Source organism: Salminus brasiliensis, chromosome 5, assembly GCF_030463535.1.
Source record: "Salminus brasiliensis chromosome 5, fSalBra1.hap2, whole genome shotgun sequence".
Taxonomy (NCBI): Eukaryota; Metazoa; Chordata; class Actinopteri; order Characiformes; family Bryconidae; genus Salminus; species Salminus brasiliensis.
Genome location: NC_132882.1, coordinates 11170597 through 11191254, shown reverse-complemented (window position 1 = coordinate 11191254; position 20658 = coordinate 11170597). Strand labels below are relative to the sequence as shown.

The following is a 20658-nucleotide window of genomic DNA, read 5'->3' as shown; positions in this document are numbered from 1 at the left end:
GAGCAAGAGGATGAAGAGGAGGAGGAGGAGGAGGCGAAAGAAGAGAAGCTGGAGCTGGAGGACGACCTGCTCTTTGAGGAAGACTCTGAGCCGGTCGATATAGACTGTGAACTGCCAGATGAGGAAGAGGATATGGATCAGGAAGATCTAGAGGCCCTGCAGGAGGAGGAAGAGGAGGAGAGCACCAAGATGAAGATCCTGCGGCAGATAGCGGCAGTGGCTTCCAAACTCAAAGAAATAATCGGAGATCTGATCACGACTGCGGGGAAAGTGGTCGTAACTATATTACTGGGTCTCACAGGTATGTAGTGTGTAGAAGTTACACTGTAATTTGAGTTAATGACGTTAATTAAACTATTGCAGGTATATTAATTGTAACTTCTGTTTTCTGTCATTCCCTAGGCATCATGCTGCCATCCCTCACATCTACAGTATACTTTTTCACTTTCCTGGGCCTGTGCACCTGGTGGTCTTTCTGCCGCTTATTTGACCCCCTGCTCTTCAGCTGTCTTTGTGTGCTGATGGCCATCTTCAGTGCGGGACACCTCATTGTGCTCTACCTCTACCAGTTCCAGTTCTTCCAGGAAGCTGTTCCACCTGGAGATAGCTATGCCAGGTTAGACATCATAGTGTGCTCTCTTTTGCATGTTTACACTGTAGTATTCAGAGAACATGCCTAGTGTGTTCTGGTGAGGGCTGCACAATATATATATATATATATATATATATATATATATATATATATATATATATATATATATATATATATATATATATATAACATTTCTAGAACTGTCACTATTATATTAATTAACAGAGCAACCAGTGAATTAACCAATGGATCTGATTATCCTAGACCAGAGTAATCAAGGCCAAATCATGGAAATAGGTGTAAGAGAACAGTAAGACACAACTAGGATGGTCCCTTTTGTTGTCACTGAGGTGAGACCCTCAAGGCTATGTCTTCAGTATCTTCACTTTTGGAACATAACCATACTATATACCAGTTGCACTGCCTCAACATGCCCTGTCTTCACTATAAGTTTTCCCTTTTTCCTATTTAAAGCTGTTATATACAAATATGTACCATTGCAGAGAGGAAGGGAATGTAGTGTACCCTAAGGGGTCTTTAATTGGCCTAAAGAAGGACTTTTCTGTAAGTGTACGCTCTAATATTTCATTTAAAAAACATATACACATACCATCTGTAGAATTTCATTATATGATTTTATATAAAGAACCATCTACTAGACATTTTCCATCATAGAAAAGTACAAAATAACCAGACAAAGAACCACTTATATTATGGTTCTATATAGAACAAACAGCAACTTGAGTACTTATAGCTCCTCATTGTGCAGCATCTCTCAAAAACAAAGCAACAGCAGGTCTAGCACCTCTGCTGGCTGGTTGCAGTATGACATGTTACAGGATAAACTGGGTATCCAGGGAATAAATCCCCTTTGTTTCTATGTTGTAAGCTCAATAAAGGTGGTCTGAAACAAAATGCATGGCCAGGGAGAAGGGGTGGGTGTACCAAATGAGTAGGCGAGTCTGACTTCACCTCTGGTTTGAACTGCACAGACTCTGGTTGCGAATTTCACTACATGGCAGACAATTGACAGTGAAAGGGAATGGAACCACGGTGCCCATGTTTTCTACAGTCATTGGTTCATTCTGCTGGATTTATAATGGCCTGCGGATTTCCTGTTTAGCACGCAAACTAATCATTAGTTAGTTAAGAATGTTATTTTTAATCAATACTTTTTAAAACAAGCAATTGTGTTTATAGAGTACATGTGACAGTTCTAATTGTTTGTCAATCATTATAATATAATATTAATATTGCCATTTGGGATATTGAAATCAGCTGCAATATGCAAATAAGCTCTAAACAATTACAATCATGTAATAATATTAGTTGACCAATTCAATTTTAATGTATACCAAAGTGGATTGCAGTTGCAATATGTAGCATTATAACTGCAAGACTGGTATTTTTTATATAGCATGCAGCCCTAGTTCTTGCCTAAGGATAGTTGTAATGTTGAAAGTCTTCTGCTGTACGTTTGCAACCTCATATTTGGCAAAGCCTTTTCAGATGGTTTAGGTTTTGAATTACCAAACGTCACCTTTCATTTCATTGTAGAAAGCAGAGCTTTGCAGAAGCAGCGTAATAAAGTCCATAAAACGTTTCAGGCCTGGCAAGCTTTGAGTCAGGTTGATGGTAAGATTTATACCATGATCTTTTTGCACATAAAAGGCTTTTCAGCCACATACTAACATTTATGGCAGGAGCCACTCTCGTGTGGCCTGTATCCCCGTACTGTGACCAATGAGATTATGGCGCTATATGAAACTGGAACTTGAAACAAGAAATAAAGAATGGCTTCTGAAAGATGGTGATGGGATCATACTTGGCTTGACTGTGCCTGGCACAAAGGCCACACAGTCATACTATGTTAGAGTGCACATGTTGCAGTGGAGCTGAAAGGTTCCTGCCTTGTTCCTCACTGAAGCATCCAACACTGATCTGCTGTCCATGTTGTTTTAGTATGGTTCTTGATTAAAGGCAGCATAAAGCATCTGAACCCGCCAGACAACAATGCAACAATGTGTTTGACATGTGTGCAAGGCTGGCCAGCCTGCCATATTTCATCTGTCTTTGGCCTGGCTAAGGTTACTGAGACCTGAATGTGGAGAGAGGTGGGTGTAATACTGAAGATGTACTCAGTTTCTGTGTTTGTATACAGACTGTAAGGGAATAACTCAATAAGCTGACTATATGGTGGTATGTGATGATCTATTTAAAGATAGGGGGTCATTTTGGCCTGTTGTTTGTGTGTCTTCTGTTGTCTTCTGTGTGTGTGTTGTCTTATGAAATCAGAGCAGAGTTTTTGAAACCAGACTAAGAAATGTGTTTATGAAATCAGAGCAGACTGTTGTATTACTTATCTGGATACGTGAGTCATAAAGGCTTTGCTTCAGTATCTATCAAGCATTTACCTCAAAACACATTCAGCCCAAAAAAACAAATCTGAGCATTACTGCCAGCTGTTTGACCAGAGATTACCTTGCATACCTTGCATATTCATAGCAGTATGTGATGTCTGTGTATAGTCTACGCACATGTGTGGAGTCTGTATCTTCTATAGGTCCAAATATTTATGGACACCTTCTAATAATTGCATTAAGCTACGTACATTGCACCCATTGCTGACACAGATGTGCAAATGCACATACCCATGGCTTGCCTAGTCCCTGTAGAAAAGTACTGCTGAATAAGTAGGACTCTCTGGGGCAGATAACATAAAACTATTGGCACCATGCATAATGTAAGGTGTGGGCTAGAGGGGTATAAAGGTATAAAAAGGTATAAAGCCCCCAGCATTTATTCCCCAAAGATGTGATGGTTGGTGCTCCATCCAATACTTTTGGAATGAGTTGGGGAGTTAGGATTGAGGTGGGATGGACTCCTGTTGCTGAATGCAATCAAATCCTCACAGCAATGTTTCAAATTCTAGTAGAAAGTCTTAGAGACATAGAAAGTGTACAGACAGTTAGTCCAACAAAAGCAGGGAAAATTGTATGCCCTTAAACCCTTATACCCTTGATTATGGAAGATCCAATAAATGAGCTGGTGCACCCCCTCCCCCCACTAACCCCCCAACACACATCATTATCAATAGAATGAGATGCTCCTACACCTACTGTCATTACGGCCAATGGAAAGCATCAACCACTCTGCATGGAGCTGTGGAACTGTGTTCTCTGGGGTGATGGAGCTCCATCCAGTACCTCTGGGATAAGTCTGAGTGGCACCCTTTCTCAGTTAGCTACACTACATGCCAGTTGCTTTCGAACCCCTTTATGGTCTCATTCCTTCTTAATCTCACTGGGCTTCTCCACTCCTATAGTCCATCTCAAACCCTCACTGGAATGCTTTCAGTCTCTCCTCTGTGGGTGGCAAGTCATTCAGTGCCGTGATAAGCAAACTCTGGGAGTCTCTGCTGTAACTTCACTACTATTTAATCACTGAAAACTTTAAAGGACTCCTTAAAGCCAGCTTTTAGCACTCAAGGAATTGTTGAAGGCACTCAAGTAGCTTTAGTGTGCATAATTGAAGGTGATGAAAGGGATGGAGCTGGCATGAAACCACTCCAGAAGGATCTCGCCAATGTATGTATGCTTGCAGTCCCTAATTGCAGGGGTCTAAAGTAGGTTCTGAAACCACGTTAAATCAGCCTACGTACGTACACCAACGTTCAATACTACAGCTCTCGCAGTCCAAAAACAACTGTTTACTGATGAATGAAAACTTTGCTCAATCAGAGTAATGGTACCAGGTTGTGTGACCACAGGCAGAAAAGCACAAGAGGTAAAATTGTCGATGTCTCACAAAAGCTTATCTGTAAGCTGGTTGACTAGCTTTTTGTTTATGTTTGATGATTTAACTGGTCAACCAGCATGACCAGGAAGACCACCCTGGTCGACCAGCAACATACACTGGGCTAGTCAAGAGCTGATTTATGGGCAAGCTTACCAGCATATGGTATGTTTTGGCCTAAATGACCAGTTTTCAACCACCTTGACTATCAAGGACCAGCTTAGAGCATCCAAAACCAGCTACCAGCAAAAGCTGGTCTTGAGCTGGACTTTTTAGCAGAGATTGTTCAAATCTGGCAAAATGACTTTTATTATTTTCATTATAATATTACTACTATATATATATATATTTTTTTTTTTTACATTTTTTACATTTTACATTGAACCGGATGTTCAGACGTTTTTTTTTTTGTTTGTTTTTTGTTTTTTTCCAGTGGCAGTGGCATAATGCTTCATATAAAGGACATGTTTATCTTTGTCATTTGAAAGCCACTTTTGGCTTTAACGCTTTAAATGCCACTGTGAAAAAAAAACTTCTGAACATCCAGTGGAGGTCAATGTAAAAAAAAAATCCAAGTAATTTTGCCAGATTTGAACAATCCCTGCTGAAAAGTCCAGCTCAAGACCAGTGGATGCTCTAAGCTGGGTCAGCCCTTGCTGCGGTGCCTGGGTAGCAGAAAGGGTCTTGCTCAAGGGAACAACAGTGGCAGCTTGCTGAGCCCAAGTATTGAACCCACAACCCTATCATCCATATCCCGGTGCTCTTACTGCTGAGCCAAAACTGCTCCAGTGGCTGCCCCACTGTCTAAACACAGTTCGTAAAATGTTTTGTTTAAAGGATAAAAGGATAAAGGTGCACGTATTCGTCACTGTACAGTGTGGACTGTACAGCGAAATGTGTCCAGCGAAATGTGTTTTGATATGCAGTCAATGTTAGATGACATAGCTAGCTTTACTTTTTGTTTTTAGTGGGCAACTTAGCCAGCCTGCTCACTGCTTACATCAACCATTCCACTGCTGCCAACCATGCCAGTAAACTGCTTTTTTTTTTGCTATAACAAAGAGTGCAGCACAATGCTCGCACAAGTATATAATTGTAAGGTGTAATTATGTGTACATTTGTGGTTTTACTGTTAATGGTTAACTAGCTGCACCAAAATAAAGAATCTTCTAGTCCAGCCTTGGCCACTGTGACTGAGGCTTAAGTAAGGCACTATAGGAGTAAGGCACATTTTTATTTAGTAGCATAATTGGTAAAGCCTTATACTGGGTTGAGTCACTCTATAACTAGAATAGCTTTGAGTCACGGTGTTTGAGTCACATTGCTGGTGCAGTTTCTTACTTAATAAACATTGAAATGTGGGACGTAATGCTCAGATCTTATTGGTGTCGGCTGTGGACAGCAGTTCCCTAAAGCTAATGCTAACATCATCAGCACCCTCCTCCCCCCACCTTCCCAACTGCCCACTCAGACCTTCTGAGCATGAGAAAGAGCGACAGCCTGCAAAGGTCCAGGTGGTTCTCATTACTGCAGGATGCTTCTTGGCCTCTGCTGAAATTACACAGCTGGTTTCAGGGAATTCTACACGAATCACTGAAGAAAGAGAGGAGGGGGGGGAGCAAGACCGATTCAAAGGTCTGTGAGTAAAGTAGGTAGAATTGTTCTAAATTAGGCCTTAATCAAAGTCTCTTACAGTAGAGGTGCTCAGCGGCTGACTACAGTAGAGCCGACAGTGGGTGGGATCTGTACAGTATAACATTCACTGGCAGGGTTTTTATGCGAGGCCCATTAGTGGTGGGTACAGGATTAATTGTGTAACTGTTGTGTCCTGTTAAATGCTCTGTTAACGCCCCCCCCCACCCCAAACCTTTAGCTGACAAACACTATACGCCAGCTGCCTCAAAAATCTCCAGAAAAGGATCCCTCCCAAATCCTTTCTTTGTTACAAGTCTTTTTATCACGTTAATTTAGGAGCTGTTAGCCAAGATTACAAAATGACGGATCGCGCCTTGACCTAAGAGCGCAAATAAACACCGTCATTTTGACCTCTGTGAAAAGGGAGATTTTAATGTGTTAAACATTATCACTTTGCTCTGAAGGCAATCCCTGAAACTTCATACGCTTTCAAAGCCTTCATAAAAGACAGATATTTTGTCCAAGCTCCAGGATGAGGTTTTAAACAAGTTCAGAAAATTTGTGCAGGGAATGCGAAACAGGCCACGGACTCTGTTATCGTATAAGAATGCAGCAAAGCGGTGGAGAGTTTAAATGTGCAAAGGAAGCAAAACCGTGGCATTAAGTACAGAAATATGTTTAATAAAAGCACATTAGATGATCAACGGGACGGAACTAGGCTTTTTTGTGTTTTATTTAGTGGTTTCTGTCTTGTTTAAAACCAGACAGCCGTCCAAATCCACAACTAATAGTAAAGCACTGATTTGGGAAGAAATGTCTTTAGGGATAAAATAAAAAGCTTCGCATAGAACAAAAAGCATTGCAATCAGCACCAGCTTTGTGTATTAGATTGTCTGTGGCGGGGGCATGGTTCTGATTGCATCCTTACTACAGTCTAAATATGGATATGCATTTTACTGTAATCCAAAAGCAGGAATGAATCTCGCCTAGGCAGAAAAAAGCTTATTTAGAAGACCATTATATTACAACCAACTGGTGGAGGATTGTAGGAAAGGAGTGGTGCAATAATTCTGACTTCAAAAAAGGGCTTTAAAACGGCAGCAATCCAAAGAATGCTGTAATGGTTCAGCCTGGAGCTTTTTCTTTGGACACCACATATTGTACATTGTATTCGGTCTAGATATAAGGATATCTCTCACCAAGCCACAAAATAATAGGCGCTGTCATTATTTTTGCATGTAGAATGAGCTGTTTTTCTGTGGCAGGATGGGTCCCATGATGTGCGTTTACTTTGCGTGATACAAACAACAGAGTCCTGTTACACTGAGCTTTGCTTCAGTCGGAACCTATAGCAAACCACAGGAACTCCACTACAAAAGCTACACCCTGGCATATGAGCCGCATATGTTGGCCTTGCTCTCTCCTCCCCCTGCAGTTTCACCCATGCAGTTTTAGTCTTCACTGTGGTCACTTTTTTATTTATACACACAGCCGATTGATAGACAGTGAAAATAATTCTGGTCATTTTAAGATGTTTGCTATCAAATGAAACTGAAGGACCATTAGAAACTCTCAGGCCTGGTATTGTTCTTTTTGGCTGCTTTGGTTTTCAGCCCTCCACCCGTTTCTTCTCATTTTATGCACTCTTAAACAGGAAGCCGTTGTTTTTGTTTTCCTCCTCAGACACTCCAGAGCCGCTGGAAAAGCAAAACCAAATGATAATACAGGAATGACGACTTTATGTAGTTTAAAAACTGTGAACAGTTTCATCGGGGGAATTTTTTATAACACTTGGTTCATCTACTTAATTTTTATTCACACACCATGCAACATGCACCTTGTACTTCTCCTTCACTTACTAGACTTAATACAGCACATTGTTTTGGTTAATTTGCAGTAAAAGCAGCCATTAAGTTACAAGATGGGACTCCAAACAAACCAGCAGGTCCTGGTAGACCATCAAAACTGGCCCAACATAGGATAAACAGCCCGTTTCTTTTTGAGAGGGAGGATATAGCTCTACTTTTGCAAACAGACAAAAATGAAGAACATTTATTTAAGGCGCTGCCACTATGATCTGAGTTCGAATCCTGGATCATGCTGCTTGCCATTAGCAGCCGGAGTCTTAAAGAGCACAAATGGCCTGGTTTTCTCAGGGGTGGGCTGGTGGCATTTCCTCCCCGCATCACATCTACTGTGATGTTGGTCAGGTTTAGCTGTTGTAATGGAGCTGAGGATCTGCACTTTCCTCTGAACATGCGGGCTGACTAGCAATGCTGCATCAGCACCAGTTTCAATGGAGGCTGACTTCACATGTGTTGGAGGACACATGCTAATCTTCACCCTCCTAGTGTTGGGGGTATTGCTAGTTATATAGTTATAGGAGTGATCACATGAATGTTGATTCTGTCATTGGCCTAAAAATGGTCTAAAATTGCAAATAATTGTGTATTGGGTCCTTCTCAGTACACCAGTGTCTGTCTCTAACACTGACATGGGAGTGGTACCATGATTGTATATTTACTGGGTTAAAGGGATCAATTTATAAACTAATGATTTAATAATAATAATACAATTATTAATTATTATCTAACTTCAGCATGAGCATTTACTGTAACTTTACACCACAACTTACATTAACAACAACTAAATAAACCTCTATTCATATAACCTTCCTTTTCTTTATTGTCTTCCTCAGTTTGTTTGGCATCTCTCCAGTGGTGTTGAGTAACTGCTCCCACACTTGGATGTTTAAGGTGAACCCTAAGCTGGAATGGCATCACTTCGTGAACCCCATCATGCTCCTGGTGCTGTACTACACACTAGCCACACTTGTCCGCTTGTGGCTGCAGGAGCCAGAGGACACGGTCAGTTTCCTATATTGGTCACAAGCTCTGTCCCCAGAGTAATGCTGATTTGTTTATTAGCCATTGCACAGTATGTTATGGGTTAATGGCAGGGAATGACTTTATTAGTACATGCAAAATTATACAAGCCAAACTGCCTGAATGTTTTTATTAATATTTCAAATTATTATACAGAACTGACCTTCCGTAATTCTACATTTATTATATTGGCAATGACAGTCTATGTAACAGCTTTGCGATGATATGCATCCAGCAGGTGAATGAGAAAGAGGAAGAAGGTGAAGAGGTGGAGCAGGAGTCTTCTGAAAACGCTAAAATCCCTCAGACAGCAGAGAAAAAGAGAGAAATATGGAGGATGGCACATTATCGCACAGAAGAAAAAAACGTATGATGGATTTCTTTTCTTACATACACACATTAGACTATGGACATAGCTTAAATATTATACTTTTTATACATAATACTTATACATTGGAAGTATTATTGCACACTGTTACTGTATAGAAATGATGCTACTGTTAAAGGCCTATGTACAGTATGTATGTACATGTATGATGGTGCAACATGTCGTTAATGTTGTTATTGGTGTTAAAACTCTCTCTCAGGTATTGATCGTGACGTCCAATGGAGGCTCCGTGGATCTGATGTCTTTGTCGCATGAGAACGGCCCAATTACTCCAGAACTCTACTCCACCCCTCACTACAAAGCAGGCCTGGCTGAATCTGGATCAGGTTAGTGTCCACACACCCTTCTCTCATAACAATGGATACATTTGAGCTTTAAGTGTTTCTGCACAAATTATTTGAAAAATAGTTTTACCCATGTAGGTTTGTGGATTTCGGCTCATTTACTCTTTGCAGTGCTCCATAGTGGTCTAAATGCTGCTGCATTATCGTTCAATTAGCCTGTGTTTGGACAAATATGCTTATTGGGGTAGCTGGCTATGTCACTGTTCCTCTAGCATGTATTTTTGGTGACAGTTGTTTAGCCTACCATTACCTGTAAACATGGTAGAATCTACCCTTCGCCCACTCTTCACAGGCAGGTTCTGGCCACCAGGCATTGAGAGCTGCATGCTGTAAGAGTGAGCAGGTCATCAAATAACGGGCATTTACGTGGCCAAGAGCTTCTTTAGCCTGTGGAAGGTCTGGTGAAACCCAGCTAGTGACCTAACTACTACTTTAGGAATAATGCCATAACCATCACGTCTTATCATATTGTTTTTATGTCAGCACTCATGTTTAAACTATTTGGAAAAGTATCAAACATTATTATAAAGTTTGTGTGGGTTTTTGTCTTTTTTACTTAATTAAAAAGTTACACCAAAAAATCTAATTTCATAAGAAGGCTAGGTGTCCCCAAACTTTTGAGTAAAAGATTTATTCTGGTTTGTGCGGATATGTATCTGTAATGCTAGCACATAAAGAATTCTTATACACACCTGCCCCCTGTTCCCTAAATATCACCACAGCAATTCCCTGAAAATTGCACAGTTCTGGGAAAGCCAGTGGTTATTTGGAATCTACAGAATTACACAAGCAGCTCAGACCCTCTCTAACCTTTAAAGCCTAGACTACTGGGCTTTCAAGGCAGACCAGACCTCTGCAGCACCAACAGTTGTCCTGCGATATACCCATACACAGAAATATACCCACACCAATTCCATTTGCAGAAAAAATGGACACCAGTATGTATGAGATCGACCCAGTGCAGGATGAGCTACCCGGAGCACCAGCTTCATCTGAGAAGGCTGTACGAGTGAACGCGGTGGTCAAGACCTTTCGATTCATCATGAAGCAGAGCTACATATGTGCCCTCATCGCCATGATGGTGAGTTTGGGTGAACAGTTCAGTCTTTCAGAGAGAGGCCCAGCTACCCATGCTTTCCCACACTAACCAATTTAGTTATTAGCCCTGACAGATGTGTGTGTGTGTGCTTCTGGGTAATGTGTGTCATGTGCTGGAGGCCCCTGATATGTTGATGCAGATTGAAGGTCATCCACTGTTGACTCATGATCCTTCACTGCTTGATGTGGGTCTGAAGAAGGAGTCAAGTTAAATTAAAGCTTGTTTGGATCAGCTGAAGAAATGGTTTAGTCAAAAATCACATTTACACAGAGTTTCCCCAGAGCCCACATGTACTTAATCAAGCAGGACATGCTTGTGTCTTTGCATATGAAGTTGGTTAAGCTAGGCCAAGAAATAATTACAGAAATACCCCACCACGAAAGAGAAAGAATTAACATGATGGTTGTAAGGTTTATCGTTTAGGTTTCAAATGGCTGTTATTACTGTTTTTACTACTGCTTTTGGTCAGTCTTTTGTAGCTAACAGTATGTCATACAGCAACTTAAAATATAGTTTCATAAAGTAATATAGTTTAATCAAATGTACTGTGTGAGAAAAGTGCATTTTTCAGAACTCTGAAGACGTTAAAGAAATAATCCAGAGTGGCTACATTCTAGATTAGTTGATTACCAAATTCTTCATAAAATATAAGATTGGAACCAGATGTTCAAAGCACTTAATATCTCTAAAATTACATTACAGAAATTTACTACATGAACTGCTTACAAGTATACATTTGGGATTAGGCATTACCCTAAAACATATATATATATATATATATATATATATATATATATATATATATATGTTTCAATACTGTTGCCACTTTTTATTATTGGCTCTGTAACTTTGCAACAAATCTCAGAGCAATTCATTAAATGTATACCTTAAACACTGAACTATGCAGAAATGTTGGAATTTCTCTTTAACATCTCAAAGTAATGTATTTGAAATAAGCATGTAATAATTTAGTCCTGTAGTCCTATTGTAATACAATTATTATCAGTATCAAGGCCTTGAACATCTGAGTTATACAGAGTGTGTGCAGTTTACAGTATGTACAGGACTCTTTACTGTGACTTAACCAAATTTTAGTACATCTTATTGACACCCAGCACAACTGTCTACCTAATTAAATTCATTCATTTCATGCTATTCTTTCTCCTAGGCCTGGAGCATCACATATGTAAGCTGGCTGACCTTTGTCTTCCTCATCTGGTCGTGTACACTGTGGATGGTGCGAGACAGGAGGAAGTATGCCATGCTCACGTCTCCCTTCATGGTGTTTTATGGGGACCTCCTTATTGTGCTGCAATACATCTGGAGCTTCCAAACTCTTCAGCCAGTTCCAGGCCTCTTTCTAAAGAAAGAGGTGCCCTTCAGAGAACTGGGCTCAAAGGTAGGGCACAGTGCTAGATATATGGGTGTGTGAGTGAGTGTTTATCTGTGTGTTGTGGTTGCAGTAAGAGTGGGCAGTATGAATATATGATATCAGTACCATGATACTTCCACCACTGACCAACTGCATGTTTCGTTAATAAGAAATTTACAATATCAATTCTAACTCAGTTGTGTCCTAGTTTCATCAGGATGATACCAGAAGTCTGTCTGTCACGCATCTCCAAAATAACATATTTTCCGTAGGAGGAAAAAAATGTCTTAACTTTCAATGGATGTCAATGTAAAAATATTTAATTCTAGTAATTTCAGAGTATTTCTATTGGTCAATTCATCATTATGTTTCAACACAATTTAAATAACAACTGCCAAATTTAGATCTTTGCATGGCAATGAAAATATGTATATTTTGGTAAATCTGTGTGAAGTGATAAAAAGGTGAGCTGGTGATGGACTGAGAAATGATGCACATCCACACACTGACACACAAGATACTTTCTTCAAAATGATTTTTGACCATTTTCTATAACCAGTTACCCAACCCAATTACCCAACCCATACATATTCTTCCCCTATCGCATGCAAAGCTCCCAACACTGGGAGGGTGAAGACCAACCTTAGTGAAAATCAGCCAGCGCTTCTTTTTCTGAACTGCCACTGAAGCAACATCATCAGGCAACCAACGCACTCTGTGGAAAGCATCATGCTCTGATGTATCAGCTAGCAAATATGTGGAGAGAAATTGCCATCTACCCACCCTAAAGAGAGATCAACGGGTCTTGTTTTCTTCAGGGTGGGTAGATGGCACTTTCACCCTGGCTGCTGATAGCTAGCAGCATGACCGGGATTCAAAATGAGAAATTCTTGCTATTTTTCACTGTATTCATGTTTACCTGCATCTCTTCTAATGTGAGCTGGAGTTTCTACAAGCAAAAACTCTCTTATTGCTGAGAGAAATGGTTTTAAACAATATGCTTTAAGCGCCTTTAAAGGTGCTTTTTAAATATTTACAGTATTTGGCAACAATAAACGTTTGTAATAATGCATAATATATTGTAATATTGTTTTTATTGTTTTTAATCAGCCAAATGTAACTGCCACTTTTGAGATACAATTATCATTATTATATTAAACATTATTATTAAATTAAGTAATAATTCTTTGGTTCACTACCAATCAGTTCATTTGAATTAACAGCTAACCTCTAATGTTAAAACCTAAGGACCAATTTACAAGCTAATGAAGTTGCTGTAAATCTGTATGTGTGTAGATCCTGTGCCTTCTGAGTTTCTGGCTCTTGCTAAGACAAGCTTTGACTGAGAGGAGGGATAGAAAGAGAGATGACACGCAGCTATCTGATATCAGGGTGGAGGACTGCTCTCTGGGTGAGGCTTTTTCCACTCTTTCAAAGCAAGGTTCTGAGTCACAGCAGTTTACTGAGTGCCAAACACACATTTTACTTTTCTTTATTAAAGCTTTATCTTTTCGTCTGTTGTTATGTTAATATAAAGTGACAGTCAAATACAGTTCATTTTACTCCCAGCAACCATGTACTGTTACCCTGCTGATGTTGATCATCCACCCAAAATCTAGTTGTGTGCTTACAAGTTCATGTTTGCATGTGTGTGACATTTGCATATCTGTTGCAGAGAAAGAAATGGAAGTGGAGGCTGAGGAACAGAGGGAGATGATGGATGTGTTGGGCAGTACAGTCATGGCCATGCTGAATAAGTACTGGATCTACATCTGTGGAGGCATGTTCTTCTTCGTCAGCTTTGAGGGACGCATCGTCATGTACAAGATCATCTACATGATGATGTTCCTCTTCTGTGTAGCTCTCTATCAGGTGTGTGTGACATGCAATGACATTGCTGCTAACACAGTGATATACATTTACATTCATTCTGCATCAACGTGATCCAGTCTGCTCTGTCATTTGGCATATATCATAAATTGCTTTTAAAACATCCTCCCCTCTGCTTACAAACACAACACAGATATAGATGTAGGATCTGCACCTGTGAAACAATCTTCTCCTTGTTTTATGTATTTATTTATTTAGTTATAAATGTTTCTTATAAGTTTATAAATGTGATGATTTTTCCCTTTTTTGCTCCAAAATTTAGTACTACCAATTAACCCACCGTTCATAGCTCCCCCCTAGCACTAGCACTAGCAATGCGCCTGACTCCTGAGGGTGAGGGTAAGGACTTAAGGACGTAAGAACGTCTCCTTCAATACATGCAAAACCAGCCACCACCTCTTTTCAAGCTGCGGCATCATCAGGCAGCCGACACGCTTGGAGGAAAGCGCCGGGTCCCCAACTCCTCCACACCAGCAAACAGACGCCAACATCACTTCAAGAGTGATGATAAGAGAGAGCGTGACCCCCCCCCCCCCCCCCCACCTCGCCTGTTCCTTCTTTTAATAAGAAATTATTTTACAGCATGTATGACTGATACGCTGTGAGAGACCAAAGAACTATATTTGGTATTTTTACTGATGATGAAGCTTATTATAAAACTAAACAGTCCAAAAAAAAATGATCTGACCTGGTCACTTATAAACAGTAATAATGGTGTTCTACAGGTACACTATGAGAGGTGGCGGTGGATGCTGAAATACTTCTGGATGTCGGTGGTAGTGTACACCATGCTGGTGCTCATACTCATCTACACCTTCCAGTTTGAGTCATCAATACATGTCTGGTCCAATATGACTGGCCTAAGCAAAGAAAAGTGAGTGTGTGTGTGTGTGTGTGTGTGTAAATGTGTGCCATTTCATTTTGTTATAATTATAGGATTTTATAGCATTATACTGCCATGTTTATAAATTGGTTGTTGTTATTAGCAGTACAGGAGGCCTAAATGAGAACATTCACATTAATTATTAATTTAATACATGCAATATAGTTCTTTTAGAAAGCTCAATAAAGATCAATTTAGATGTGAATACCTCAGTTCATTGAGTGCATTTATAATGTGCATTAAGCACCCTGTATGTGTGTATGTGTGTGTGTAGATTAGAAGATCTCGGCCTGGAGAAATTCTCTGTCCCAGCTCTGTTCACACGTATCTTCATCCCCACCTCCTTCCTGCTGGTGTGTATTTTGCACCTGCACTACTTCCACGAGCGCTTCCTGCAGCTCACTGACATCAAATCTGTGGCAGACAAGCAGAAAAGTACAATTTCCAGGTGAGCTAGCTCTCCATCTTCCCACTATTCCAATCAGAGACTCACTTTGATTATTGATTATGAAAAGTTATTAAAGCATAATTACAGTAAATCCTTGTTGTCAGTGTTCTTTCAAACACTTTAGTGGCCTTTTAGTGGAACATTCCTCAGACTCTCCTCAGACATCAAGATGATTTCTGTTATCTTCTCCAGGCTTGTGCATCTTGATGGCAGTCTGGCAGATATCTCTATGATAAAACCAGAGTTTAATGCATCTACAAAAGAGGACGAAATGGGCGAGAAGGTGGACCTGGATGAGGATGAGGAGGATCTTAAGAAGAAAAAGATGGCAGAAGAAGATGAAGAAGTCAGTGACTTATACTGCAAGACAGCCACCTTCACCTGCCACATAGCACCAGAACCTGAACCTGACCATGGAGATGGTAATATTTTATTCTCCCTACACGGCCATCGAGCATTACTTCTGAATGGGAGGTTTACTGTGGACTAATGACTAACGGTCAGTCATCAGTCAAGTGGAAATGTTAGCATGTGGTGAACATAATATTTATTGCCAAATGACTCAATTGTGAGGAGAAATAAAACCCAGAAGGTTCATCGAGAAGCCACAGCACTATTTTTACCTTTATGTCAGTTATTCTAAACTGACCAATTGACTCAGTAAATAGCCTTCCACTTGACTCAGCAGTCAAACTTTATTTTGAGGATCCTTCACAGATTATCTAAAGATGCTCAACTTGATTGATTTGCAACAGGATGATGATGAGTGTTAGATGTAGGTTTAGAGTTTGAATTGAAATAAAGCGTAGGATTAGGTTTAGACTTAGGGTTAGATTTAAAAAAACATTCAGTTACATTTATGATATTTTGCGGTGAACATAACCTCGTCATCTACAAAGCATCTACAGGACCATAAAAAAAACCTTAAAGGGTTTGCCTATACTGCAATTCATTATACTTGTCTTTGAACTGCTGTTTTTTAAAGGAAAAAATGCAAACTAGTTTATTACATTAAATTAAATTCAAATGAAATTTAAAAGCTCTTGGTTTTATGTAACAATATATATCTAAACGAATACGGTTTCTTGTGCTCAAATGACTAGAACAGGCTTTTATTGGCCTGACAGCGCAGGACAAAGCTAGAGGAGTAAACAGACATGACTAAAAGTGTCTAGACATGTTTAATGAGTAAATACACTCTGAATAAAGACACTGTTCCTTCTCTTTCACTCTATCATCTACTCTTAATTCTAACTTTTACTTACTACATGTAGAGGAGCCACCCCTTACTTTCTCTCCTGATCACATAATGGTCCACAGCTAATCCCAGCACATTTACTGAATGGCAATGGTCTATACTGTAGACAAAAGGGTTCTATATAGAAAAGAAGTACTTGTTTTGGTGCTATTTAGAACCATAACTAATCTGGAAGGATTAGCCTTTTAAAGAGTGTAACTGGATATCATCTGGAAACCTTTTAGGATCAGTGAAACAGATTTTAGGTTTTAGAACCTGGATCTTTGGGGTAAGACGTCCCCCAAGTAATAGACAGATGGCCCATGTTATCAAATTGACATATAAAGTATAACTTAGATTTTCTTTGTGAAGACACAAGGTTAACTGGACGGTTAGTACTACTACTACTACTGCAATTACTATGACTACTACTACTACTACTACCACTACTACTACTACTACTACTAATAATAATAATAATACTGCAACTACTGCAACTACTACTTTTACTACTACTACTACTACTGCAACTACTACTACTACTATTACTACTGCTACTACTGCAACTACTACTACTACTAATACTACTGCTACTACTGCAACTACTACTACTAATAGTACTACTACTGCAACTACTACTACTACTATTACTACTGCTACTACTGCAACTACTACTACTACTAATACTACTGCTACTACTGCAACTACTACTACTAATAGTACTACTACTACTGCAACTACTATTACTAATACTACTATTACTACTGCTGCAACTACTGTTACTAAACCTATTACTACTACTGTTGCTACAATTACTGTTACTGCTGGTGCTACTACTACTTCTACTGCTACTGTTACTACTGGTGCTTCTACTACTACTTCTATCTTTTACTTCTGCTATTACTACCACTAATATTACTACTGGTCCTTCTGCTATTAGTACTTACTGCTTAACTAATACTAATACTACTACAACAAGCATTATTACTTAATAAGTATAATAATACCAGTACTAATAATCATTGGAAGTACTGCTACAACTATTATTACAATTACTGTTACTGTTATTATTAGTACTAATGACACTACTACTATTACTACCACTACTACTACTACTACTACTACTTTTGTTACTGCAAAAAATAATAAAATAAAACATAATAAAAATGCTTTTCTGCTAAATTTTCTAACAGTAGCCCTGTGCAGAAGTTTATGTATCATTATCCACTACATGATAATATTCTTAAGTTGTTTTACCTCCTCTGAACACATACACATGCTACGGAAACGAATCCAAACACTATCAGCCTAGGGAGATAATGTGAAGTGAGTTTGTCTTGTTTCCAGGGTAGCAGCCTTAGTAGTGTTGAACACTGAACACTGACCAGCTGTTTTAAAAGGTTGTAGAGTTTGGCTGCCTCCGACGTGAGTTACTCTGCTGCTTACACTTCATAAAATTACTGTGCAGCTTCATTAATCAAGACGTGACATAATGTGTCAAAGGTGTCATGTTGATTCATGTGTGTCTGAGGATGTTGCATGATGTTTTCAGAAATACTAGAATTTTTCTCTTTGTTGTCAGGGAACCAGTCTAAATGTTTTGTTCTTCACCAGCTGTTATTCTAGAGCCATAGTATCAGGATTGTAGCACCACTTGTGGGTAGTTATATTTGATAAATAGTCTTTTGCGGGTTGCCATGTATTTGGGCCTTTCACCGTCAGCAGCTGATTTACTGGAAAATCGTACTGTTTCTTTACAATTCAATTCAATTCAACCTATATTTAAACCCTGAATATTTTGAGGGTGACCCTCGTTTAAAATGTAGCCAAGACGAAACATAACATTTAGAAAATTAAAAATTTGAAAATGAAAGCAAGAAATTGGATGATACAACATAAAGCAAAAGATAAATTATCTTAGTTATATCTAAGAGTAGAATTGTGATTTAAGCAAATAGTACAAAAAGCTTTAAATGTCAAAGAGTAAAAACATATGTAATGCATAAATAAATAAATAAATAAATAAATTCAAGAGTGAAAATAGAAAACAATAAACTATATTTACGCAGTAACTAAAAATAAGAATTAAAAATTTTAGATTTAGATTTTTTAGATTTTAAAAAAGGTAAAAAAAAGTAAACAAAAGTTAAATGAACTAAAATAGACTAAAATCTAACAAAGAAATTAGTGGTTAGAGACTAACTAATCTACTGTTTACATTACTGTAGCGAATTCATGTGCCTTATAATATCTGCAGAAGGGTAAAATAATAAATACCATTTTGAGATAGTGTGATGATGAATGTATGATAGTGCTTACACAAGATAATAGATGGATTGTTCTCAAGACACAGAGGCCCACAGAGGTTCAAAGCTAGAGTATAAAAAATGTCAGTCATCAAAGGTTAGTTGTGAATTTTCTTTCCTCCACATACTCCCGTCAGTGCATCATTTTTCTGTCACTCTATAGCTTATCTCTTAGTTACTAACAGTAGATTCAAACACATTGGTTCCTCCCCATTTCTGTATGCATCCTGACCCTTGGACTGCCTCGCCTTTTTTGCAGATTTGAGGAATAAGTGGCACCTGGTGGTGGACCGCCTGACCGTGCTCTTTCTGAAGTTCCTCCAGTATGTCCATCAGCTGCAGCTCCTTATCTGGTGGCTCCTGGAGCTCCACATCATAAAGATCGTCTCCTCTTACATCATCTGGGTCTCTGTCAAAGAGGTGAGCTCACTGAGGTTTATCTAGCCAAAGACTGAGAAGGTGTCAGGAACAGAGGTTGCATGGGTTGGCTGTAGTTGGCTGTAGAACATTTTTCAAGCTTCATCTTTGGATGGAACCCCAGCAACCCCAGCCAACAAAGCTGGTTGACAATCTTGTGTTATGGGTCATGAGTTCAAAGCCAGCTGTTATTATCTTCCTCCCATCACTATTGAAAAATAGGACAGACTAAATCAGTTCAGTGATACTTGGCATCTGTTTTCCTTTGTAAATCCAGAGTCAAAGCTATCATATTGTTTATGCGTATCATATGGATCTATTTCTGGAGAACATGACATATTTGGACTCAGAGCTTAGAGCTAGCGTGAATGTATGAACTCTTCAACGGAGAGGGAGACCTGCTCATTCATCATTTCTTCTGACATCTTTTAAATCTTATCTTATTTGTCTTTTGAGATAAATACTATTGCATGGGAACTTAATATTAATATTCTTTATATTGCCCTATGCTATATTACTATACATTTCTTACTATATTTATATTTTTTATGGTAGCAGCTACCTTGAAAGCCTTAGCAAATGTCCTAGCAACCACCTCAGATAACAGGTGTACCTAGGTTGTACCTACTTAGCAATACTTTCCATCACCTGGGACACCTTACCAATAATCTGAAATACTATTGAAATTACATAACCACACCATAGCAACCACCTGATACCATACCATAGAAATAACAGTTTTACATTAAGCCCCAACATGTAACTGTGTCCAGATATTAAAATATTGTCATATTTTAGCCACACCAACTCACACAAACACTACAGGACACTGATTCATACTGGAATGGAAAATCACATATTTTGGTCTCATATTACACAAATTAGAGGCTCACAGTATTTGCAGTTAGGAAGCAAATAATGTAAGGGAATGAATGTGCATTTTTTGTAGGTGTCTCTGTTTAACTATGTGTTCCTGGTGAGCTGGGCCTTTGCGATGCCCTTCGGCCAGTTTCGCCCGCTGGCTTCCAGTGTCTGCACTGTCTGGACCTGCGTCATCATTGTCTGCAAGATGCTCTACCAGCTCACCTCCATCCAGCCTGAGACCTACTCCAAAAACTGCTCTATGGTGAGGATAGAAAAATACACGCTTACATCGCTCACGCTTACGTCTCACATAAACAGCATTTTCCTCAGCTCTGTTCATCCTCTGTTTCTTCTGCTCCTCTCTCAGCCTAACTATACACACATTCAGAGGATGGACATGGCCAGGTCTCTTCTCTACAGCAGCCCAGTAGACCCTGCCAACTGGGTCGGTCTTAAGAAGTTTGCTCCTTTACTGGAGAACCTAAGGGTGAGACGTGCCTTAC

General features: G+C 39.3%; 1 protein-coding gene across 2 annotated transcripts in view; it reads left to right on the top strand.

Moving 5' to 3' along the window:
- Positions 1-20658, top strand: part of piezo2a (piezo-type mechanosensitive ion channel component 2a) — a 136949-nt gene that overhangs the window by 85956 nt on the left and 30335 nt on the right. The window contains exons 6-20 of one of the 2 annotated variants that reach the window (XM_072679382.1): positions 1-301; positions 403-616; positions 8721-8889; positions 9146-9274; positions 9495-9621; positions 10563-10720; positions 11907-12137; positions 13407-13521; positions 13786-13982; positions 14726-14874; positions 15158-15331; positions 15524-15753; positions 19134-19294; positions 20241-20417; positions 20523-20642. In XM_072679382.1, coding sequence (XP_072535483.1) covers positions 1-301; positions 403-616; positions 8721-8889; positions 9146-9274; positions 9495-9621; positions 10563-10720; positions 11907-12137; positions 13407-13521; positions 13786-13982; positions 14726-14874; positions 15158-15331; positions 15524-15753; positions 19134-19294; positions 20241-20417; positions 20523-20642 — 2652 coding nt within the window. Of the gene's footprint in view, positions 302-402; positions 617-8720; positions 8890-9142; positions 9275-9494; positions 9622-10562; positions 10721-11906; positions 12138-13406; positions 13522-13785; positions 13983-14725; positions 14875-15157; positions 15332-15523; positions 15754-19133; positions 19295-20240; positions 20418-20522; positions 20643-20658 lie in introns of both variants that reach the window. The other variant, XM_072679381.1, reaches the window with a different exon arrangement.